This window comes from Dendrobium catenatum, unplaced genomic scaffold (genome assembly GCF_001605985.2).
Source record: "Dendrobium catenatum unplaced genomic scaffold, ASM160598v2 fragScaff_scaffold_1220, whole genome shotgun sequence".
In the NCBI taxonomy this organism is placed as follows: Eukaryota; Viridiplantae; Streptophyta; class Magnoliopsida; order Asparagales; family Orchidaceae; genus Dendrobium; species Dendrobium catenatum.
Window position 1 is genome coordinate 5,603,644 of NW_021319682.1, and position 26,204 is coordinate 5,629,847.

The 26,204-nt window shown below is 35.8% G+C and overlaps 1 protein-coding gene across 5 annotated transcripts; it reads right to left on the reverse strand.

Moving 5' to 3' along the window:
- Positions 1–205: 205 nt before the first annotated feature.
- Positions 206–17,302, reverse strand: LOC110101270 (enoyl-[acyl-carrier-protein] reductase [NADH] 1, chloroplastic). 5 transcript variants are annotated; one of them, XM_028699212.1, is made up of 13 exons: positions 17,033–17,302; positions 7,438–7,708; positions 3,207–3,316; positions 3,064–3,119; positions 2,907–2,991; positions 2,775–2,822; positions 2,519–2,593; positions 2,327–2,438; positions 2,081–2,132; positions 992–1,043; positions 829–886; positions 655–753; positions 206–547 (listed from the first exon to the last, which is right to left on the reverse strand). In XM_028699212.1, the coding sequence occupies exons 2-13, from the start codon at positions 7,703–7,705 to the stop codon at positions 417–419; spliced, it is 1,146 nt and encodes a 381-aa protein (XP_028555045.1). In that variant the 5' UTR covers positions 7,706–7,708; positions 17,033–17,302; the 3' UTR covers positions 206–416. The 5 variants fall into 5 exon arrangements, with proteins under 5 accessions (XP_028555045.1, XP_028555042.1, XP_028555044.1 ...); XM_028699209.1 differs by having other exon boundaries at positions 7,438–7,712; XM_028699211.1 differs by having other exon boundaries at positions 7,438–7,721.
- Positions 17,303–26,204: the final 8,902 nt, after the last annotated feature.

The window sequence follows — 26,204 nt, forward strand, 5'->3', positions numbered from 1 at the left end:
TTCATAGGATTAACTAGCTCCCTTTTCTTGATTCAGGCACAAATACTCTTCTTGCCGATCAGATAAAACTTGCAAAAATCACCTGCAAGTTGCTAAGAATTGGCTGCACGAGGCATAAGTTAAGGGATGCATTTACTCTTCTAGACGATCAGATAAAACTTGCAAAAATCACCTGCAAGTCGCTAAGAATTGGCCACTCGAGGCATCAAAGAAAGAAATTTAGTATACCAATTGCCAAGAATATCATCAAAATTCATCAATACATTTGCTTTTAGTAAATTGTCGAAATATACAATAATTGTTAAGTAATCATCCAAGTAAATAGCAATATCAGAGTGCAATGTCGAAGGAGATAAAAAAATAAGAAGTGGATGCTTGCTCTTGGTCCAATAATGACTTGATTATCCTCCTATCTCTTATACTGAGAGAGATGGGCTATCAATTGCCAGACCCATGGTGTTTAATCCATTATCAACATAAACTACAGAACCTGTGACAGCAGAAGCTAATGGAGAGACCAAGAAAGCCGCTGTATTACCAACTTCATCTGCGAACCATTTTTTGATAACAAGATGAGAAATATTGCATCATAGGAAGCGAAACAAGAAGATAAAAGTAGCTCACTTGCATTTTTTAGGTTAACTTAACATTTACCTGCTAAAAATTCTTTCTGCAATGGTGCATTATTGTAAGAGTATTCTATCATCTTTTCAATGAAGCCTATGGCTTTGGCAGCACGGCTTCCCAGTGGGCCTGTGAATTTGGAAAGAGTGAAGAGCTTCAGAAATAGTCATTTGTGAAAAACTTTTCTTCGGAGTAGAAACATACCTGCAGAAATTGCATTGACTCTAATCTGCTTCTTCCTTCCTGCTTCAAAAGCTAATACCTTCATTAATAAGTCAACTTAGCAAATTAGTAGCGAATCTAGATCATGATGATATGTTGAGAACTATCAAAAGTAAATGGAGTGAGTGACGGATATGATAAATACCTTAGTATCACTCTCCAGTGCGGCTTTGGCTGAACTCATACCACCACCATATCTGCAAGGAAATAAATATAGATGCTCATGAATTATTGCATTTATCACTTCAAGTAGAGGTGTCAATTCGGGTCAACGGGTCGGGTTCGGGTCGAACCCGAAAATGACCCGGCACTGTTTGGGTCAACCCGAACCCGACCCGTTTTTAAAAACTGGTCAGGTGTCAGGTTTCCTGACCCGAACCCGACCCGATTCGAGTCTGAGTCAACCCGACCCGACACGAATGACCCGAATTTGATCTAAAATTGCTAATTTTCGGGTCAAAACCGGGTCAATATTCGATTTTCGGGTCAAAATCGGGTCAAAACGGGTAAAAAACGGGTCGATCTCAGGTTTTCGGGTCAAATATGAGTTTTCGTGTCACTTTCGGGTTGCTGGGTCAACCCGAACCCGACCCGAATTTTAAAACGGGTTGATTTGTTCAACCCGACCCGATTCGGGTTGACCCGAACCCAGATTTTTTCGGGTCGGGTTCGGTCGTGTTTCGGGTCGTGTCAAAATTGACATCCCTAACTTCAAGTAGCATGGAAACTGTTAGACCGGTCGAGCCGGTCTGACGGGACCAACTTACACAATTTGAGAGGAACTCTTCCGCCTCTAGGAAGAGCCGCACGATCCGCAAGCTCCAAGGGAGCCGAATATGAAGGATTTTTTGGGAAATTAAGAGGGAAATTTGAATGTAGGGACTATTTAGGGATTTCCTTTTCATTTGTATGCATTAAATAGTTTGTTTTCCTCGGGTTAGGGCATATTGAATTTGGCTGAAATTTGAGATCTCTTAGATTTAAGGTTTTCTTTTGGGCTCTAGCGGCGTCTAGAGATTTGGGAGAGATCAATCCTCCTCTCGAATAGACGATCAATTGTATCTTGCTATTTTCAGTTTCCCTTTCATCAAATAATACAAATTATCCACTGTTTTCATGGTCTTGTGCGGATTTTTGTGGAGAATTCTCGCTGTTTTCCAAATATTGACAGGAAATACTAGAGATCTGCAAGTGCTACCTATCAGAAACGGTCAAAATGAAGTAAGGTTTTTACCCAGGAAAAGTCCTCTCAGAAGCAATGTATGTGAGAGAGATTGTAGCACCACCTGCAACAAAAAAAAAAAAAAAACTTGATATCCAAAAGTTTGCAGTAATTAGCAAATCAGATAGAATGATTACAGATGGCTAATCAGTATTCGGTAACCATCAAGGCCATTCAATCCCATTTAAAGCATATTAACCAAAGCCATTGAGCAAACTTAAGTGAACTTATCCCGGAAGTAGCTTATCTCGGAAGTACCTGGATTTATAATAGGAAGGAAATGCTGGAGCAAGGAAATATAGGAATAGCTAGAAGCAGATAAAGCTGCAAGGTACCCTTTTCTGGAAGTTTCCAATAGAGGCTTGGTGACCTGTAATTGAGATTCTAATAAAATAATGGAAAGCAAAAGAGAGAGATAACAGTGCAATACAGTGACATAAAACAACACACCTCTGGCCCGTTAGCAAGGGAATGAACAAGAATGTCTATACTTCCAAAATCATTCTTGACCGATTCAGCTACTTCCTAATTAAAAAAAGAAAAAAAAAGTTGTTAAAAATTTGAAAAGTAAAAAAGAAAAAAAAAAGCAGCAGTAATTTCTTTATTGCACATTATAAGATTCAGGATAGAAATCCAAGAATCTTGCAAAATAAAGTGCAATAATTGTTACTTTGAGGTGCAGAAATTTGTGTCATAAGGTGCTGACCTTCACAGTCCAGTTCGATGAACCTGCATAACGTTTGTTTGTCCTAATCTTTACAAAAGCAGCAAACATATTAATACAAACATATCTAACGACAAGACAGGACAATCGAGAAGATCAATAATATCATCTTACATCTTCAGGAACATCCTCAGGACTGTCAAACACAGCATCAAGGGGATAAACCTTGACAATCTCCATAAGAGAACCATTTGGAAGCCTGCAGCATGAATACAGTAAGCATCATAAAGCAGAAGATTTAAAGCTTCTTCAATATTGTGAAATTACACACCGCCTCGAACCATCAAACTTTCCGCGCCTTAAGCTCGTTTCAAATATGTTCAGTGCCTGCAAAAGGAAAAAACCCTTAATGACATAGTTAAGGGGACATGTATATCAAATAGCAGAGATGCTAATGAAGCAGAGAACACATACAGGGACCCATGTACCAACAAGAATATCTGCTCCTGCTGCAGCGAGAGCCTTGGCAATTGCCCAGCCATATCCATTGTCATCAGCCACTCCAGCGATAAATGCCCTTTTACCTGTGAACAAATAAGGTATGAGAAAAAAAATGGTAAAACAGTAAAAGATGTAGTGGTCATCTAACAATGTGCTTCAACAGAATGAAGAAAGAAAAATCAAGAAAGATATCAGGTCAAAGGCCCAGAGCTAAATAAAACATTGCAAAATGCCTCAAAAAGAGTAAATGGGATTGGAATTCCAGTAATGAATGACTTGGAATATTGACCATCATAATCACGATCCAGAACTTAGGATTGGAGTTATATCATCAGATTGCAAAGGAAGCGTTTCCATTCATGCTAATCAATCAAAGTAAGTGATGTAAAACGTACATGTGATGGAGGAGTTACTTTAAGAAATTAAAGAGAGCAATTGTAACATAATAACCCAAAATAAAATTATCATTGTCATAAAAGAGTGATCCTTAGAACTCTTAATTTTTAACTTGCTTGGGCAAAGTAGAGCAAGATCAATCAACCAAACAATTCAAGAAACACAAAGAATAATTGTAAAACTACGATGGCCACAAGAATCCACAATTTAATAATAAAATGACAAAATACAATTCATGCTCGTGGCCGTCGATCTCCGGCGTCGAAAATGCTGACGATGTCCTCATCAGTAAGACTTCAGTTCTCAGTAGAATCTTTGTAGATCATTCTTTCTCAACTTCCAAACCTCCTCCATCCAATGTTTTTTCTTTCTCTAGAACTAACACATTATTAGCTTAATTAGCGAAGTTTTGTATCCTCTTCTCTTTTGGGATGTCATCAACTATTTATAAGCCTAAATCAGGTCAGCGTAAACAATTTTGTTGATTGCATTATTTAAATGATCGCCTCTTACTGGAGTAGGGGATGTTGTATCATATGATAATATTTATAAAGAAGAGGCCACAGATCACTTCAATTTTTAAGTTACTTGGCGATATCAACCTGAAAGATTTCAATCTTATTCACAGTAGTCATGATTCTAGAGAAAGAAACATAATATTAAAGTTATTTCACAGAAAAGCAAAGGTAAAAACGTAATTATCAGAGAGAGAGAGAGAGAGTTTTAACAATCCTAGGTGGCACAACCACCTTTTACTGTTACTAACTTTCATATCTTATTAGATCTCCTTTGTTTAAATTAGACATCTCTTCAACATATTCCTCCATCTCGACATCTGAACTGGGTATTCTTGGTAAGTTCATCACTTTCTTCGAACTGGCCAAATCGTAACAAGAAGAACGCAAGAGAAGAACAAGAAGGAAAACATCTACTTTTACACAAGAGAGAGGCACTGAAGCTTGATAGGGGAATGCCGCCTATCTTTGACAGTGGAATGCCTCCAATGCAAGAATAAGAACGCAAGTGAAGAACAAGGAGGCAAAAATTCTAACTTCTACACACGGAGAGGGGTCCTGAATTTTAGTAGGAGATGTCGCCTACAAAAAACAGAAGAATGTCTCAACTATAAGAAAGTTAGAATTCGGGAGGAGAAAGAAAAGAAATGAATCCAAAAATTATAACTTCTACACATGGAGAGGGGCTCTGAATTTTAGTTGGGGATGCCGCCTACAAAAAATAGGGGAATGCCTCAATTATAAGAAAGTTAGAATGCGGAAGGAGAAAGAAAAAAAAGGCTGCAAAAAGTCAAACTTCTACACAAAAGGAGGGGCGCCGATTTAAATAGGAAAAGTCACCTATATAAAACAGCGGAATGCCTCGACTGTAAGAAGATAGTTAGAAGAGAAGACAGTGGAAGGAGAAACAATTTCCTTCTACATTGAAGAGGAGCACTGAATTTAAGTAGGAAAAGTCACCTTCGAAAAACAGCGAAAGGCCTCTAGAGCAGGAAGAAAAATGGGAGAAAACGAAGGAGAAAGAATGAAAAAATTATAATTTATATACAAGAAGAGGGGCGCTGAATTAAGTAGGGAAAATCACCTATTAAATAACAATGGAATGCCTCGGTTGTCAGAAAATTAGAGGGAGAAAATAAGAAGGTACAAGTTCCCCCAGGCCCTTGGTATTTATAGACTTTTTTGAGAAGAAAAGAACATTCCATTTTTTTTTGGAATTTTCCCGATTTTTTTTAATTTATTTGGAATTTTTGGAATTTTTTCGTAATTTTTTGATCACGTGGACCCCATAAAAAAATTAACATAACCGCGCAGGTCGCGCTAGTTCTCGTGTGGCGCGTGTACCGCCGCCAGCGGCAGCCTGTGGGCGGCAACCGGCCGGTTCATCAGTTCACGCATGTTCGGGCCATATTTTCGGCCTGAACGATTCAAATCGGACGTTTTTTGGATCCCCGAACACATTTTTCAATGTTCGAGACTCAATTTTGATATTTTTGAAGCTCCCCAAACACATTTTTCAATGTTCCAGACTCAATTTTGATATTTTCAGAGCTCAACGGGGCCTATATGATTGAGTTTGAGCAAGTTTATGTTTTATAGAGCGCAATATTTGGCGATTCAATCAAATTGAGAAAGGGGGACCATAGCAAGAAGAGAAGAGAAGAAGAAGAAAAGAATAGGAGGGGAAAAACTCCTCAACCACCGCCGGGATTCTGCCAGACTTTCGTCGCCCACCGACTACGGTCCTTCCGATTTGCGTGATTTGCGTCGCTCATCGACTATGGTCCTTCCAACCAAACAAACATGTCACAGCGACTCTTTGTATTCCCATAATGTACTATATAAGATGTACATCAAGCTAAGGTCTTCCCTAAAGAAGAGCCCCATTTGTAATCGACTGCAAATAATAGTGAATTTATTCAAACTAGGCTAGACCTTATGGTTTTTCCCCATTTTCAGGGGTTTTCCATGTAAAAATCTTGATGTCTTCTTTAAATCTTGAACCCTCTCTCTTATCTGATTGCATGTCGGATTTTCGTATAAAGTTAAGACGTTAATTTTATATTTCTCTACTACCGCGAATACTCCAGGACGCAACAATTTTATTATTGATAAAAGAGAAATACATACTCTTATGTTAATTTTAAAAGATAAAAAGAATAATTCCTCTAAATTAGATTTTAGACCATCACAAGTTATATCCTTGTTACTAGGACAAGGAGCATAAGAAATAGATCCATGCAAGGAGTTTGTCACATGGTCTGCCTCATGAATTAATAATCAGGGAGCTAAAATTGGGCATCAATAAAACTTTAAAATCATAAGAAAATAAAGTTCCTATTGTAGGAGTCTTTTCTAGTTATACTAACAAAATTTTAAATTTTACTATTTCCTCTTTTTGGATCTCAATAGGTGATCCTGTGATATTATCATCTTTCACGTGTGTTGCATATATATATCTTTGTTCTTTTGCATGTTTTTGCATTGTCCAATTCTTGCTTTGTGGCTTAACATGAAGCTAACATCTTTTGTTTGGATGTCAAGCATTTTTGGAATATATGTAGATTAGGGAATTTCTATTCGTCATTTTTGTTGGATATGGCTACTTATGCTCCATGAGAGAACTCAAAAGTTTTGAATAAGGGTGGGTGTTCGATGTCAACAAACTTTGTCACTGTGGCCCAACCTTCCATGGGATTATTATAATCATAATTCCAAATATAAATTGTTCCATTTTTTCCACTCATATACCAACTCCTAACACTCTCCTCATCCTCCAAGCATCCAAACAAAAATTTCATGTTTCCAATATCTATGTCTGCTTCATGTATAGAATACACACAGAGTTATATATATATATATATATATATAGAATTGGAAGAAGTGTTACTAATGTTAAAGAATGAAGCATCATTAGTTGTAATATTCTAAAAGCAAAGAATGGAAACTCAAAATGCAGTAAATAATTAATCAAATGCTGAGGGCAAGTTCCTAATTGGCTTCTACAGCTGTGATAACGAAAAAGCCTAGATAATTGATAATATTTGCATGACCAATTATGCAATTTACTTTGTTTAATTGGAAGTGCTTGAACGGCACAACATTAATCAAAATTTTTGCAGGCTTAAAGCAAACCAGACACTTGCAGCAGAATTAGAACTCAACATGAATAAAAAAAATTGTGGGGGCTGCAACTGCTATCAAATTAATTTGTAAAAAGAAACAATGCTACATTAAGTGTAAATTTTCTCATCCCTTAGGATCTAGGAAGCAAAAACCAGGAATCTCTTTACCTCTTAAATCGATATTCAATCCAGAAACACCATTAATTTCATTCTTCTCAGACATTGCTCTTATAACGACATTACTGGCTTTTAGCTGAGCAGATGTAAAGCTCTGGCGAACTGGTTTGATGAAGGAGATACAAGATGAGCTTGACGGTTTAACTTGGGTGGTTACTTTTATATCAACCGTTGCACTTGATGAAGTCATCATCCCTGAAGAAGAGGTGGATGGCCTTCTCGCTAACATTTGCAGACAAGCAGCTGTTGATGTAGACATTTCCTGGCTGATTTGCCTGACTATTAAAAAGTTGATATCTGCATCAAAACCCAAAGGGATAGACATGTTGATACCAGCTAAAGCTTTCGATACAAAAAGTGCAATATAACGGTTCACATTAGTTGCAGAATGGATAAAATAGAAGAAATTATAATATAATTGGTCATAAATTATTATTTTATCAAATCACTTAATTAGTCCAAAATAAGGGGCTGATTATTATTCTGTTTGATGTGATTACTAAATGAATCTAGTTACTCAAAATCTGAATGTGATCAATCCTAACAAGTAAGTATAATTTTCCCGATAAAATATGCATACAGCAAAAACGAAGCAAAATTCTATAAGAAAGCTCAAACAAAGTGAATAGCACATCTCTATATCAATGCACTACAAGAAGTAGAACACTTGAGAGATGAACAAAAAGATAAACCAGACATATATATTACAAGATTGTGAAATCATACGATACAATAAGCTGTTCAAGATTTATTTAGAAAGGATTCAAACAAATCTTTGGTAATGGAATGATAGACAAATAACAAGCATTTCGTTAACAAAAAAGAAAAAACCAATCTAAACACCAAAGGGGCTGTTTGGTATTGGATTTACATACGGATTTACGCTAAATCCTGCCAAACAATTTTGTGCGAGCATTAAATCCCAGCGATTGGTAAATCCCGGATTTAAGGATTTACTAAATCCCTCAGTTTGGAGAATTTAATAGGATTTATAGTTCGTGGAAGTGTTACCCACGGCGCCCATGTTGTGAAGCTCTTTGTTCGTCCTTATTTGCCGAAACGAATGGAGGCCTCGCTTAAGCCCCCGCCTCATCCACTCTGAGTCGTCTTCCTCTCCAGCGTATTGCTACGTCTTCGTCAACACTCTTGAGCTGGTTGCTCTCAACACAGGTAATTTTTTTCTCCACTTTGGATAGGCCGTGTATGTATCGTATGTATGTTTCCGTCATTTTTTTTCCTGTAATGAACATCGTATGATGTAGATAGAAGATCGATTTTTTGTGAATTTTTTCTCCTTTTCGTTCTGTACTCATGCGTGCATTATCTTAATTTTTGATTTTTTAATTATAGATCGCCTGATTTACACATTTAATTCTTAAATAATGCTACTGTTATAATACTTCTAAGTTAATGTGTCTTGAGAAATTAGTGAGTAGAGTTGCTCAGTTAAGCAAATAATCATGCTTATGTCATCGTAGGCCTTAGATTAGTATAATTATTTTTATAATAACTCGTGTCATATTATTCAATTTAATTTGTAAATATCACAATGCTACTCAAGTAAATAGCAATATAATATTTGTTATGGTTAACGCAATAAATAATTGTTTGGTCGTATGATGATTAGACTAAATAAAAGCAGAATGAAGCGAACGTTTTACATCGGATTTAGCAAAGATAATTTTGAATCCATGAGAGACAACGAATTAACTAATGTCATCTATCTAAAAAATTGCGGGTTCAATCTTGATTGAACAGTTTGTGAAACAAGAAAGGGTATAACTTAGGAAAATATTTTCTGAATTTTAATAACAATTTTAATAACAATCAAATTACAAACTTATAACATTTTTTCATAAATGTTTAATAGAAATGAAGGGTTCCTAAAAGCTAAAGGTTTGACTCATGACAGCTCTAGCTCCCAACCTCGTGCAATGGATGATATCTCTATCTGCTCTCACCTAAAAGCACATCCCGAAATTCTAAGTGGTCGGAGGAGCACAACGTTGTGCTTGCCGAGCTCTTATTTGAGCAGTTCGTATACGGTAATATATGTAACATTAACTTAAGGAATGGAGCAGTGGTCAACTCTTATTGTTGTGTTAAACATGCGTTTAGGAACATATTACACTGAATCTTTTATAATGATTAGATTCAAAAATATGAAAGCTAGCTTCCGAACGCTTTATCAATTAATAAGTCAGAATGGTTGGAGCTGGGATGAAGAATTACACATTCTAATTACCACTGAGGAACTGTGGGAAAAAATTGATCAAGTAATAGTTTTCTTATACAAATTTTCTTATGATTGATTTCACATCAAGAAGACTCATTTCTATTAATGGAAATACATGTGATGAAATTTTCATCAATACGATATTTTTGAAAAAAATATGTGCTGAAAACATTGCAGTTAGCACTGGTGCTAGATCCAATAAGGCAACACCTACATCAGGAAATTTAGAGGAAGACGAGGCACCTCAATTTGAAGATGAATTTCTCACTACTAACAGTGTAATTTATAACTTCGAAAGAACTCTAGCAAACAACCTCCCTAATGCAACAGATGGCATGACGCTAACTTCCAAACCTATTGCTAGTCAAACGCTAGGTTCAAAGAGATCAATCGATGAACCCTCAAGAACTATAAAGCGACCATGGAAAAAGAGGGATTCGAAAATCTTAATAAATTATCGATTGAGTCGAATAAAAATATTGTTGTTTTTAAAAAAACGGTCGAAAGGAATGACCCGTACACAATGACCGATTGTTTATACAAACTAGGTACAATGGAGAACTTAACAACACATGCACTATTGGCCGTACAAAATGTATTGAAAGAGAATAAAGATAACAAAGCAATATTAATGACATGAGAGGGTGACGTTCTACACAGGTGGATTAAATATATAGTTGAAAATCATCTACCGCTTTTATGCATAAAAATTTTGGTTGTAGTTTTTTCTCAATCAGAAGAGCTGTTGTAGGGAAGTTTGGCTGTTTTAGGAGTATCATCGTGTTTCTGTTATGTAGTAAGTTCAAATAAATGTTATGTGGTCATTGAAATGAGAAGTGCTGTTTTAGAAAAAAATTTTGATTTCTCGTCTTGTTTATTCAAATTTTGTTTAAATAATAAATGCAACCCATTTCTTGTTCAGGGATACATTTCAGTTGCAATTATTTAATGCAGTTTTGTTTATTCTGTTTATTCTTTAATACATTCAAAAGTTCTGTTTATTCTTTTATACAGTCAAAGACTTATACCATTGAATTTTACTATAATTATTACAGCTATCTGCATAGTGCGTGGCTTTTCAAACAAATAATGCTTGGGTCAAGTTGTATGAAACGTTCTTTTAGAACAAAGCAAGACCTGGCCAATGGGAATCGTAGCAGATTGAAGTAATACCTCTTATCAATCATCACCACATGCTTAAGTTGCAACAGAGAATCCACCTAATGCTGAATGGTTTATGGATTCCGGAGCAACTAATCACCTTACAGCAGATGCCTCGTAGCTTCAGCAAGCTCAATCTTACTATGGTAATTCTCCCGTTCAAGTTGGAAATGGGCAGCTTCTTCCCATTGCTCATACCGGTCAAGGCCTTTTACCCACCCCATCTCGTAATCTACACTTATCACAAATTCTTCATGTTCCTTATATGTCTCATAATCTTCTTTTCATTCATAAACTAACGACTAATAATCCTTGTTTTGTTTGTTTTGATTCTAATGACTATATCATCAAGGATTCTCGGACCAACTGGATTCTTCTCCGAGGGCCTAGTCAACAAGGACTATATCAGTATATCCTATTAGTTCTTCCATACATTCCTCTCAACTATCTACAACAGCCACCACTGCAGCTCTTACTATCGCATCTGTTTCATCCACTCTTTAGCATCAACGTTTAGATCACCCATCTACGGCTACTCAACAACTCCTCTCCAATGCATTGCAAATCAGCAAATTACCTTCATCATTATTTCATTGTTCTATTTGTTCTTGTGCTAAATGTACTCATCTTCCCTTTTCCTTATCTACTACTATAACTACTCAATGTCTAGAACTCATTCACATTGATGTATGGGGACCATCCCCAATTTTGTCAATGCAATCATATAAATATTATCTCTTGTTTGTTGATGATTTTACTTGATATACCTAAGTTTATCCTCTATATCATAAATTCAAAACATTGTCCAAATTTGACGATGAAATCATTTCCACTAAAGAAGGTGGGAGCCAAAGGTACCTAGTTCATTGGGAAGGAAAACCGATGACTGAGGATATGTGGATCGAGCGGGATGAGCTGCAGAGGTTGGATCCAAATCTGTTAGAGCTATACGAGAGTTCTCGTGATATTCACTCGACAAGGTCGAGTTTTCTCCCACCCGAGGAGAATGATGAGGACATCAGAAAGATATTTTGGCGAGTTTATCAGAGGCATCGGAGATCGACGGCCACGATCAGGAGCCTTTATTTTTTATGCATTTTATGTATTATTTATTTTTATATTTCATTTTTCTTGTTTTACCCCTAGGGGTAGTTAGTTTGTTATTGTAGCCCTATGAGAATTTTATTCCTTTTTCTTTTGTCATGTGGAGGCCTATATATAGGGCCCCTTCTATTGTATTAGGGATGATGATTTTGATGAATAAAATTTTGAGTTTTTCTCTTCCTCATTGTGGTAAGTTTCGAGAGAAAAAAGAGTGCCCTAAGTGAGGGTGATTGCAATACCCGTCAATCTTTGGAAGAGTCAGAGACATCTATCTCCCTTTCCCCCCACACCTCCAGCCACCTCCCCGTCTCCCAACACTCGCCGGCCTTCTCTCCCCCATCTTCTCCTCCTTCTCTTTCCTAATCGAGCCATTCCCACCCCATAGCCGCCGGCCTCCCTTGGCTCCTACAGCCGCCGGCCACCCTCCAAAGCTCATAGCCGCCACCACTTGGCCCCTTGCCACTGGCCCCTCCCAATCCCCCATGAATTTTGAAATTCAAAATTTAAATTCCCCTTATTCACTTTCCTAAAATAACCCCTCATTGATTAGGAAAGTTTCCTACTTAAATTCAAATTAATATTTGAATTTAAAACACTTTCCTTATCGATAAACTAATTTAGGAAACCTCTTTAATTAAATCAAATATGAAATTAAATTAGATATTTGATTTCAATTCCTAATTTAAGTCTAGGGCCCACATACATTGAATCTAGACCTCTCCCTCCCTTCTTATGTGGCCGACCCCCCTTCCCCATGCCTTTTCTCTCCCCAATATATTCCCTAATTTCAATTAAATGCCCCATAAACTCCTCCTAAACCGTCGGCCCCTAGAAATATATTAGGGATAGTTTGGAGTTGAAATTATTCCCTTTTTCTCTCGTAGAAAATTCTGATAAAATTCAAATTTTCTAAATCCTTTTCCCCACCTCCCTAGCCCTAAACCCTAGCCGCCCCCTCCCTTTTCCTCTCTACTCGAGAACTCCCACCGCCGGCTCTGTCCCTCCTTCGCCCTTCACAAACCGTCGGCTCCTCCAAGGTTCCCAATGGAGAAGCCTCCCATAATCATGGATGGTCGATCCTGAAGCCGACCACGGATTCACGTACGATTCTCAAGGACAAATTGATATCCTTAAGTAGCCATTCTTCGATCTTGATTGGGAGTTTGAAGATTCCGTAGAAGGCTACGTCGACCGTACTATTTCATTTAGCTAAGACGATCAACGAACAACAACCTTCCGAACAGTGGCAACTTGTCGGACGTCCACATGCGCCTCCTCCTTCGGCTACCTTCTCGTGGAACAAGACCGTCGACATCCTAACTTTATTTGTGGCAGCATTTGTGCTGTTGAAAATCTCTCTCCCTAAAGCCTCTCATAGAGTGTGAGTGAGGAAGGAAACTCTAGGTGAAAAGCTCTAAATATTAACCTGTGTTACAACACATTTAGTTTTATTATTTTTTTATATTATTTTAAGTTGTTCTGTTCTCGGCCAAAGCAAAATGACAATTGATAATTCTTAAATCAATTCTTGTGGCTCATTAATCTTAAAGTAGCAAGCTTTACGATAATTTTATTATTTCCTTGCAATTCTTATTGGTTTCACATCAATATTCTTGTGGCTCATTATGCTAGTGATGAAGTTAATATGTCTGATGAGGATCCCAATTTACATACGACACTTATTTGAACTGACCAAATAACACAAACATGCAGATAATCTAAAATAACCAAACTTTCTTATAATAGCTCTTCTGATTGGGAAACAGCTACAACTAAATTTTTATGCATAAAGCGTGGATGATTTTTAATTATATATTCAATCCACTTGTGTAGAACGTTACCCTCCAATATCCTTAGTATTGTTTTGTTATCTTTGTTCTCCTTTAATGCATCTTGTACAACCAATAATACTTGTGTTATTAAGTTCTCCATTGTACCTAGTTTGTGCAAACAATCTGAGTCACTCCTTTCGTCCGCTTCTTTAAAAATAAAAATATTTTTAATCGACTCCACCAATAACTTATTAAGGTTTTCTAATCCCCTCTTTTTCTTGGTTGTCTTGCAGTTCTTGATGATTTATTAATTGTTCTATTCAAACCTAGCGTTTGACTCGCACTAGGTTCGGAAGATGGTGTCATGACATCCGTTACATTAGGGAGTTATTTTTTTAAAGTTCCTTCAAAGTCATAAGTTACACTGTTAGCAATGATAAACTCATCTTCAAACTGAAGTGCTCCGTCTTCCTCTAAATTTATTGATGTATGTATTCTGTTATTGGATCTAGCACCAATGCCAACTGCAAAGTTCTTCACACATATTTTTTTCAAAAATATCATATTGATGAAAAGGATGCCGGCGAAATCATAAAAGGATTGAAGTCACCTACATTTTCATTAATAGGAAATGAGTCTTTTAATGTTAAGTCAATCATTAGAAAACTTGCAGAAGAAAATCATTACCTGAGAAATTTTTTCCAACAGTTCCTCCGTGACAATTAGAATTTATAATTAATCATCTCAACTCCAACAATTCTGATTTTTTAATTAATAAAATGTTAAGAAGTCAGCTTTCATATTTTTGAATCTAATCATTATAGAATATTCAGTGTAATATGTTCTCAAATACTTGTTCAACACAACAACAAGATTCGACCATAACTCTCTCTTTCATTACCGTTACATATATTACCGTGTACGAACTGTTTGAACAAGAGCTTGGCAAGCACAACATTGTGCTCCTTCAACCACTTAGGGTTTCAGAATGTTCTTTTAGGTTGGCTAGAGTGGATAGAAATATCATCTTCTGCATGAGATTGTGAGCTAGAGCTACTATGAGTCAAACATTTGTCTTTTCGAAACCTATTTATTTTTATCAATCATTCAATAAAAATGTTATAAGTTTGTAATTTTATTGTCCTTAAATTTATAATTAAATGTCAAAAAATATTTTCATGAGTTATAATCTTTCTTACTTCACAAACTGTCAAATTAAGATTGAACCCATAATTTTTGAGATAGATGGAATTAGATGATTCGTTGTCGCTCACGGATTCAAAATTATCTTTGTCAAACCCGATGTAAAATGTTCGCTTCATTCTTCTTTTATTTAGCATAACCATCATACCACTAAATAATTATTTATTGTGTTAATTATAACAAACACTATATTACTATACAATAATTCAACTTGAGTAGCATAACGATAGTTATAAATTAAACAGAACAATATGACATTAGTTATTATGAAAATAATTAACTTACCAATCAAAGATTTACGATGACATAAGCATGACTATATATGCTTAACAGAGTAGCTCTACTGGTAAATTTCTCTAAATACATTAACCGAGAAGTATTATAATTGTAGTATTATATAATAATGAAATGTGTAAATCGAGCGATCTATAATTAAAAAATAAAAAATTAAGATAACACACGCATGCATACATAACAAAAATAAGAAAAAATTCACACAAAAACCGGTCTTCTATTTACACTATACGGGATTCATTACAGGGGAAAAAGGGCGGAATCAGACATAAGATGCGTACGCGACCTATCCAAAGCGGAGAAAAAAGTTACACGTGCCTCGAGAGCAACCAGCTTATGAGTGCGGACGAATACATAACAGCACGCTGGAGAGGAAGATGACTCGGAGAGGATGAGGCGACGGGATGGAGCGATGCCTCCATTCATTTCGTCAAATAAGGTCGAACGTAGAGTTTCACAACACGAGCGCTGCGGGTAACACTTCTATGAACTGTAAATCCCGTTAAATCCGCAGTGAATTATGCCATGAATCATTAAATCCATGATTTACCGATCGATGGGATTTAACGCGTGCACAAAAACTGTTTTGCAAGATTTAGCATAAATATCGCTTAAATCCGGCTGTAAATCTGATACCAAACATCCCCTCAGGATTTACTAAATCCGGATTTAAATGATTTACTAAATCTTACTAAAGTGAGATCCCACTTGTTACCAAACAGCCCCTAAGTTTTCTTTAAGAACATCAAAATCTATGGTAAAATAGCCATAAAGTGTACCATAGTAGAAGCATTCCCATAAATAACAACAGCATAGACAATCATCCAAAAGACAAAAGAAAATTTTTTAAGTTCACATAGTTTACTATAAAGAAAGAGGGCACCCGGTACGAATGAGGGAATGAGAATTATGGCTAACAAACTTATAGACAACTACTTTGGCGAGGATTATGGTCTCGATGAATGACATACTGCATGAATGATTTTCTTCTAATTTCTTTTCAATTGTAAAGCTTCTGGGAGATGCATCCAGTCTTTTTGCACAAAAAAATTTTGTAGAAATTCCAATAACTATCAAATCTGAGGTACTTCGTCTCTGATTTTAATCGATTTTCATCTAAGGCACTTGCATTCAATAACTAACCTTATTTTGGTTGAACCTAAATGTTGAATCCAACTTCTTGCAAGAGAGGAAGAACACTTCCTCTTCTTTGAAGTTGAAAGAGGAGGGGAGGGAGAGAGGAGAAGGGAAGAGGGAGGCAGCTAACACAAGAAAACTATATTTCTTAACCATGCTTTCCTAATACAAGCTATAGGCTTTTTATAGACATCTAATGCTATACAAAAGCCACATACAAGGCTTTACAAGCCTAAAACCTAAATCTAGGAACAAAGTACAACACTAAACTAGATAGTCAATTGGCTTCCATCTGGAGTTGCTTTGCAGTGTCTATTTGATTTTTTTCGGCCTTACATTTTCAGACTTTTAACTTCGCAGGTTTTAATTCAGCCTGCAATGAATGGGTTTATCAACCAATTCTCTAATGTTAAGGGTCAAATAGAACACTTCATCATTTTCATAGACCACCTAAAATTTTTTAAAGTTCACATAGTTTACTATAAAGAAAGGTTTCTCTCCTAAAATCAGAAAAGGAAAAGCAGCATTTTCAGGGAACGAAATGGAAGCGCCATTTAACATAAGAAGACGATCTCGGGTGCCCGTTAAAACAAGAAAAATATACATGAATAGCAAACAAGAAAGATCGACAAAACTGCGCTATAGCTCAAATCCATCAGCTTGAGCCCCATGAAATTACCTGTCAATGGAAACAGAGAAAAGACAACGATGCTGATCGCCTCTTCCCAAGCACAATAAAACGCGAACTTTTACCAAATCAAGCCGAAAAAAAATGCGACTTTTTCTTCACCCAACCTCGTTTTTATCGCTGCTCGTTGATGATCCAGGACGAGCGCTGAACAGCAAAGAGCGGATTTAAAGTCGCCGAGATCGTTGTCGATAGAAACGACATAATGCAAGAGGTCGGGCTTGAGGGGTGCCGTTTGTCAAGTTGCGCCCGGCACGGGACGCGTAGGTACCAAAGTCAGGACCAGGGTATTGGTACCCATGTTTTACTTGGACGGACTTTGCCTATTCACGTCCACCCATGATCACTTTTGGGATGGTATACCCGCTTATACCCACTCACTTTTCATACTTTTTGAATGCAGTCTGTTATGGACTGATGGCCTTAAGACTTGTTGTCATTTGCTCTGATTACAAACTTTCAAGCCCCATATTAGAATTTATCATAATTCAGCGTGTTTAAGTGCTGTACACTATGTAGTGATGATTACAGTAATATAAGATTATACGATGATTAGCAATGTAAATCGATTTATTCACCGATGTTGAGTACCCATCCATACACACCCACAAGATCATGGACGTACCCATACCATTGGGTATGGGTGGGTACATGGGTGGGTGTGGGTATGAGAACCCAATATAAGACTCTAATAGGTACAAGAAACAGAGCGGGGTAAATATAGGATTATCTTAAGCCCTAGCACTTTATTTTAGATTTTTGTATTAAAATATTATAAAAGTAAATATAAAAATTTTAAGAGGACAAGCTATTTTGGCCTCTCTCGATCATTATGGTGACCTTGTTACACTAACATACATTCTCCAATGATTATGGGTGTCTCCCCTCTCACCTCCTTGATTGCCCTCTCATCTTCTACATTCTTCATTGATCTCTTGATTCGTCTTTTAGATAGAATTTTTATACCATGGCAAGCTAAATGGGTATTGCATGATTATTGATGTGTAATGTAAATGCTAGTTCATTTTTAAGATGAATGTGTACGAAATATTTTATGTTTTTATTATATTTTAACATTAAAGTATTTATTAGATATAATATACAATTATACATGTTGCATGTTGATATTTTATTGTGCATATTGAAAAGAAGCTGTATAACTTTATTGTTAGAATGCAGAAATTTTGCATCGTATAATTCTTATTTTTAGCGTTTGCCTATTTGAATATATAGTTATACTCTACATCTTGGCTTATAGTGGGTATCACATGATATTATTTAAGTGTGATAGATATTATAATTAGAGAAGACGGCTTAGGTTTCGTTTGGGACAACTTTTTTATTGCTTCTTAAAACGGAGTTTTAGTACAAAATTTTTAATTTTTTAACTAAAACTCTGTTTTAAGAAATAATAAAAAAGCGGTCCCAAACGAAGCCTTAATGTTGATTAGTATGGCTTGGTTCAAGTTAAATTTAGATTTAGATTTAACAATTTATGTTGGCAACACAAGTTCACTAAGGTTTTGTTTGGGACAGCTTTTTTGTTACTTTCTAAAATAGTTTTTTAGTGTTTTTTTTTAACTAGAATTTTTAATGCTAAATAGTTTTTTAGTGTTTTTTTTTTAACTAGAATTTTTAATGCTAAAAAGTTGTTTTAGAAAACAATAAGAAAAATATCTCAAATGAAGCCTAAGTTTATTATGAAAATTACTTAACAAAGCTTCAATAAATCATAGGAAAAGTACAGATAAATCAAAGGCTGACAAATACTTCATTTTTGAAACTTGTAAATAATCTGATTATTTACATGCATGTTTTTGCAACCATTGGTACTTTCTTATGTTGGTTTGGTGCTTGATGAGAGAGTTAGGCAACTTTAGTCAGTTTCAGTAGGACTTGCCTCAGCTAATTTGGTGGTCTGAATAAAGCGGAGAATTGTGCGGTTGGTAACGTTGGTTAGCTTTCAATTTCTCAGGAAAAATGTCTTCTTTGGTAAACTACTTGGGCTTTTTTATGTTTTATTTTTAAGTTTAGTACAAATTTTCTGATCTTGACAATAATTTTTTAGAAGATTATCAGTTAAACTAGTTGAGATCGATTTTAATTGATATGTGGATGCATACAATTTACTCTGTTTAGGTAGTGCCGTTTGGGGAAAAAATTGTCAAAGGAGTTATTGAAACAAGTACATTAGAAACATCTTTTTTCTTGCGACATGTGACATTGAGTGTTAGTTCTATATAGAATCTCATTGTGTCGATCAATTGGGTTGTCTTGTTGACTTAGGTGTCAATTTTGTAGGTCGAGCTCGATGAGGAACGACTCCCTGGGGGCATTGCATGCCCCTCACTCAGGGGCTCGAGGGCGAAGCTCCAAAATTTTCTTTGATGTTCATATAGTTGTCCAACACTTTGGTGTTATATATATACTAAAGCGCTACAATATTTGGCTGGAGACAGAGAGCCAAGCGCCATGTCACCATCTGTTGCAACGCCACGGTGCTGCAAGTGGGCTTAGGGATAGAGAGAGAAGCGTCATGCTGTTAATAAGATTATTGCGTGTCTAAATCAAACATAGACAAGGAGAGTTTGAGAAGTGAGATATGTACAATTTCCCTCAATTTTCATAATGGATTTTAATTTTGGTGAGGTGTCTCTATGGCTTTTTTCCAATGTCAAAATTTTCTATGTTAAATCATGATGTTTTTTCTTTTTCTCAGCACTTTTTTTTTGTCCCGTTGTGTGGATATACTTCCCGGCACTAAGCTTGTGTTCTGAGAAAAGGAAAATGTGATTAGAAGCTATTGCAGCTATATATTTTGATTAAATATATATATTTTTTTTTCATTTTATCTTCCATGTTAGTTGAATCGGTCATGTGAGTTTGAATTAAAAATTATTTTAATTAATGAAACACAAGGTCCTACTTTAGTCATCCTTTGATCTATACACTCAAAAAGTGACTGACATTAGAGATAATGGTTCAAGTAAGATATAGTTGTTTATAATTCATATATTTTGTGACTCTCATGAGTCTTTGATGTCTTCTGCGATAATTGAGCAATATTAATCAAGAGTGGAAGCAACCTGTATGGTTGAATGTCATTCAGTACATGATTTGATGACAGAAAAAAAAATGATGTCAAATGAGTGGCTCATAATGTAACTCATGTGTATCTTTATGTTCACATATGCTCCTCTCCAATAAGGAGATCTACCAAATTGTTTATATGTTATTGCTCAAACTCTAACATTCCTTGCTAATCATCACTCGATTCCTAATAATAATTGGCATATGATGCATGTCATCCATTGATATCTAAAATCTATATTATTCGTGACCTCATTCCTCCTCTTACAAGGAGAGAGAGATGAAGTTGACAACCTAACATCACTCAACCAATCCATCATGTGTCACTCGGTACCTTCCAATGACTTATGATAATGTTACTATTTTGTCATCATATGGATATTTGATGTTCATTAGATGCTAAAATTTAATGCCAACTTTTCTTGCGAGCAAATTTTCTCTTTCTTTTGAAGGATAATCGAGCTGACATTTGATTATCTCCTTAATTTTGATATTTCCTACCTACCATTGCCTGGCAAAATTAATTCCATGTATCTATTAATCTATGAATAGAAACATAAGCGAAACTCTTCGACGTCAACGGAGGACGCCCCTCTACAAAAATAAAATATTCTTTATGATAGGGGCTATTAGGCGAAACATATGTAGTGCAATTTGGGAAAAAAAATCAAGGAATTATTGGGACAAGTACATTATAAACTTATCATTTTCTTTCAACATGTGATGTTGAGTGTTAGTTATGTGTGGAATTTAATTATGTTGATCAATTGGGTTGTGTTGTTGACTCATGCTTCAATTTAATTGGTCAAGCTCGATGAGGAGCTAGCTCGTTGGGGCACTGTAAAGGGAAACACACCCCCTACTCAGGGATTCGAGGCCAAAGCTCCTAAATTTTCATATAGATGTACAACACTGATACAATATATTAGAGTGCTGATATCTTTTGTTGGAGAAAGAGAGCCAAGTGGCTTGGTGTCATATGATGCAATGCCACGGTGTTGTAATGTGGACTCAGAGATAGAGAGTGAAATATTGCGGTGCTGAGAAGATTATTGTGTCTAAAGTAAAGAAAGACAAGGAAAGTTTGAGAAGTGAGATCTGTTCAATTTCCCTCGATTTTCATAATAGATTTTTTGGTGTGGTGCGATTCTATAGCTTTTTCCCAACTTTAAATTTTTGTATGTCAAATCCTAGTATTCTTCTTTTTCGCTGCACTTTTTTTTTTTTGCATATGTAATTATTTTCTAAAGTATTGTATTTTGCGCACTACCAAAAAAGACGGACTATCGCAGCGGATTTTTGCAACGGTTTTAAAAACCGTTGCAAAATGTACGTTTTGAATACGAAAATCGCTTTGCTTTGCATCGGTTAAAACCGCTGCAATTTGCATCGGTTAAAACCGCGCGGTAAGTACATATTAGTTTATATTTATTTTGACCGATCATAATATCGGCATAGTTTCACATTAATTAGTTGAAAAATGAATTATTGATCATATTCATAAGATTGATGTTTTGAGTTAAAAATTAGTTTAATTACTGATATACAAGGTCTTACTTTAGTCATCTTCCGTTGATCCATAGAAGTGACTGATATTAGAGCTAAGGGTTCAAAAAAAATATATATAGTAGTTTATATATTTTGTGACTCTCATAAGTCTTTGATGTCTTCTGTCATAATTGGGCAATATTCAAGAGTGGAAGCAACCTATATGGTTCATATATTTTGTTATCATATGGATATTTGATGTTCATTAGCTGCTAAAATTTAATGCCAACTTTCCTTGCCGGAAAATTCCTCTTTCTTTTGAAGGATAATCGAGCTAGCATTTGATTATCTTCATAAAATTGATATTTCATGCCTTCCTTTGCCTGACAAAATTCCAGCTATCTATTTATCTATGAATATTAAAATTACACAACTCTCCTTGGCCTATTGGTTGAAAGCTTAGGCTTCCAACTAAGAGGTCCAAGGTTCCAGTCCATGTGTATGTGTTGTGTGCGTGAGTTTGCCTTAAATGGCTTAAATGTCCCAAAAAAAAAATGAATATTAAAATTCACTATAAAATTTAATTTATATATTAATTTTTAAATGTCAACGAGTTGATTATTTTTAAAGTAAAAAAATACATAAAAAAATGTTTTCATAAAAAAATTAAATAGTCTATCTACTTTCCATTGAATAATTCAATTGAAGAATCAAATCTTTGTAATTTTAGAAATAAAATTTATTATGAAAAAATCGAAATAAAAAATACAACAATTAATAAAACTGATGTCTCATTGGCTTGAAGTTTGATGAAATATTTGTATTGGTAGAATTAAATTTAGAATCTTTTGAATTTGGATTTCAACAAATTTATTTTGAAGCTAAACGATTTGATAAGGCAAATACAACAACAACCAAAGTGAAAAGATGTGAATATAAATATGCCCATAGTAAAAACTTAAATAAAGTTGAAATTTCATATTGATTGAAAGATTAAACAATCTCCAAAATTTACATGCTTGAAGTGAAATCAAGTGGCCCTAAGAGTTGAATCCGGAAAACCTAGGATCACTACATTTTGACCTAATTAAAGCACTTAAATGTTAAATAATTTATTCAATATGAATCGTCTCATTGGGTGTTATGAAAGTTTGGCATCTAAAATGTCACTTCCGAAATACTATTTATAAACCTCTATCCTCCATATGAAAGTGACATTGACTTAATTTGGAAAGTTATCATGACCTAAAAAACTACACAACATTACATGACATTCGAAGACGATGACAACTATCAACCACCTCCAAAATTTGACTGTCATCATACTAGTTATCATCTCATGAATGTCATCATGACACCACTATCATTTGATCACCATAATCAATTAACTCTTATATGACCATCTTCGTGAGACTGCCATCATCAAACTATTATTGCTCTACTATCATTACCCTACCACTATCATTTGATCATCATCGCTTGATTAGCACTAATACATCACTAAAATTTGTTTTGATTGAGTGCAAATTTTGATGGATATTTGAATTGAAAACTTTCAAAATTAAATTTAGGACCATCCAAACTTCAATTTCAGCAAACTTATTATCAAGTTAAACTTCTCGACAAGACTAACCTAATGATACCAAAATCAGTCAAATTCGAGTTGAAATGAGCTCAAATTAAAGGCTTAAAGTATGTTCAGAAGCTTTAAATCATTAATTGGATAATCAAACAATATCCAAATATATAAACATGCTAATAGTAATTAAGCGGATTAATGAGAGGAATCCAACGAGCCTAAGATCACTTAATTCATATCACTATGACAATAGAACGCTTAAATGAATGCTCTATGAACTAGAGAATCAATATAGGTTGTCTAATGGAGCACTCAAAATTTGCTCTAAATCTTCTTCATATATTATAGAGCGTGCTACTATCAAAATTTATAAATAGACCACCACTCTGTACACGAGGGAGATCTTTTGCGAGAGATTGGAGTGAGCTTTGAAGCTTCTAGAACTCCAGTGAAGGTGAACTTCTGTCTACCGACCAGCGCCGAACCTTCACCCGGCTGCCAACCACCACCGAACCTTTAAAAAGCCTTTGACAATTGCAAAACCTCCACTTGGAAACAAATCATTGGCAAAAACTCTACCAAGCCTCCGAAAGTCGCCAAACCTTCGCTGGGCAACAGATCGCTGAAAGAACCTGTACCAGGCCATACCGATAGACCCAAATCTCCGTCCGGCCACCTGATAGCCTTCAGACCTCCACCTAGCTGTCGACCTCCGCTGGACCTTCTCCCAGTCATTGCTATCAAATTTCCAACCTCTATCATCTGATCATGGTAATTATAAACTCTCGAGTACTCAAACAAAGTTTGACAGACTCTCAAAACTTGTAATTTCACCATCTCTAAGGGGTGGGTCAACATTTTTAACTCACTCAAATATAGTGGAAACTTCTCACGTGGGCAAGGCTCCTGATTTTTCCCTTTTGGATTTTTAACATAAAAAATTTATGATATTCCCTTGCTCTCCCAAATATCTATTTACACTATAGGAAAAACGCTGAAAACCGGCGGTTTGTCTAGATTTACCGGTGGTTTTTAATGTTACCGGCGGTCTAACGGCGGTTTGTAAACCGTCAGAAAAAATGGCATAGGAAACCATTTCCGACGGCGTGTTACCGGCGGTTTATTTTTGCGGCGGTTTTTCGGCGGCTAATACCACCGGTAACCACCGGAATTTTAACCGTCGGTTTGCCGGCGGTTAGGCCGCCGGTATTGTAACCGCCGGAAAACCGCCGGTAAAGTGACCGGCGGTTTTCCGGTTGTTTAAAACTGGCATCGTCTGGTTCGTAGACCGCCGGACGGCGCCGTTAGACCGCCGGTCTCATGACTGTCATCATGACACCACTATCATTTGATCATCATAATCCATTAACTCTTATCTGACCATCTTCGTGAGACTGCCATCATCAAACTATTATTGCTCTACTATCATCACCCTACCACTATAATTTGATCATCATCGCTTGATTAGCACTAATACATAACTAAAATTTGTTTTGATTGAGTGCAAATTTTGATGGATATTTGAATTGAAAACTTTCAAAATTAAATTTAGGACCATCCAAACTTTAATTTCAGCAAACTTATTGTCAAGTTGAACTTCTCGACAAGACTAACCTAATGATACCAAAATCAATCAAATTCGAGTTGAAATGAGCTCAAATTAAAGGCTTAAAGTATATTCAAAAGCTTTAAATCATTAATTGGATAATCAAACGATATCCAAATATAACATGCTAATAGTCGAATTAAACGGATTGATGAGAGGAATCCAACGAGCCTAAGATCACCTAATTCATATCACTATGACAATAGAACGCTTAAATGAATGCTCTATGAACTGGAGAATCAATATAGGTTGTCTAATGGAGCACTCAAAATTTGCTCTAAATCTTCTTCATATATTATAGAGCGTACTACTATCAAAATTTATAAATAGACCACCACTCTGTACACGAGGGAGATCTTTTGCGAGAGATTGGAGTGAGCTTTGAAGCTTCTAGAACTCCAGTGAAGGTGAACTTCTTTCTACCGACCAGCGCCGAACCTTCACTCGGCTGCCAACCACCACCGAACCTTTAAAAAGCCTTTGACAATTGCCAAACCTCCACTTGGAAACAAATCATTGGCAAAAACTCTACCAAGCCTCCGAAAGTCGCCAAACCTCCGCTGGGCAACAGATCGCTGACAGAACCTGTACCAGGCCATACCGATAGACCCAAATCTCCGTCCAGTCACCTGATAGCCTTCAGACCTCCACCTAGCCGTCGACCTCCGCTGGACCTTCTCCCAGTCATTGCTATCAAATTTTCAACCTCTATCATCTGATAATGGTAATTATAAACTCTCGAGTGCTCATACAAAGTTTGACAGACTCTCAAAACTTGTAATTTCTCCATCTCTAAGGGGTGGGTCAACATTTTTAACTCACTCAAATATAGTGGAAACTTCTCACGTGGGCAAGGCCCTAGTTTTTCCCTTTTGGATTTTTAACATAAAAAAATTATGATATTCCCTTGCTCTCCCAAATATCTATTTATGTGGTAGTCTAGTAGATATTCATGCATTGTGAAAATGAACAACTCTCTCACTCTACCATCAAGAATTTATCAATTTGCAACAAGCACCTCCCAATTGATGTATCTCCACAATTTTTTATTGCCTGTACAAAATATTAATTTGTGTTACATATTTTCTAATTTAATCTTCTCTAATTGAGGGAAAAAAAAGTAGAATATTGTAAGTGATCTGGGCCAAACATAGTAACTTTTTTTCTGTGCTTTTCATATGAAAATTTATTATTTATTGCATTTTTGATCGGAACGTTAGAATATTCATGAAAATTTAAGGCAGAAAAATCTATCTTTATCCTCATGAATTTTTAACATGTAATTTCCTTCTTTTCGTATTTTTAATATAAATTATATATTTTAATTAATGTTTTTTAAATATTCTCTCGATTATCGTGTTTTTTTACAAATAAATATCTTAATTATCCTACGAGAAAAA

Excerpts from the sequence above, each read along its gene's own strand:
- LOC110101270 (XM_028699212.1), bottom strand. The coding sequence starts at position 7,705 with ATGTCTACATCAACAGCTGCTTGTCTGCAAATGTTAGCGAGAAGGCCA. Across the intron at positions 2,594-2,774 it reads CATCGAACTGGACTGTGAAG|GAAGTAGCTGAATCGGTCAA; the intron begins GTCAGCACCTTA and ends TTTTTTAATTAG. Across the intron at positions 1,044-2,080 it reads TCTGAGAGGACTTTTCCTGG|ATATGGTGGTGGTATGAGTT; the intron begins GTAAAAACCTTA and ends ATTTCCTTGCAG.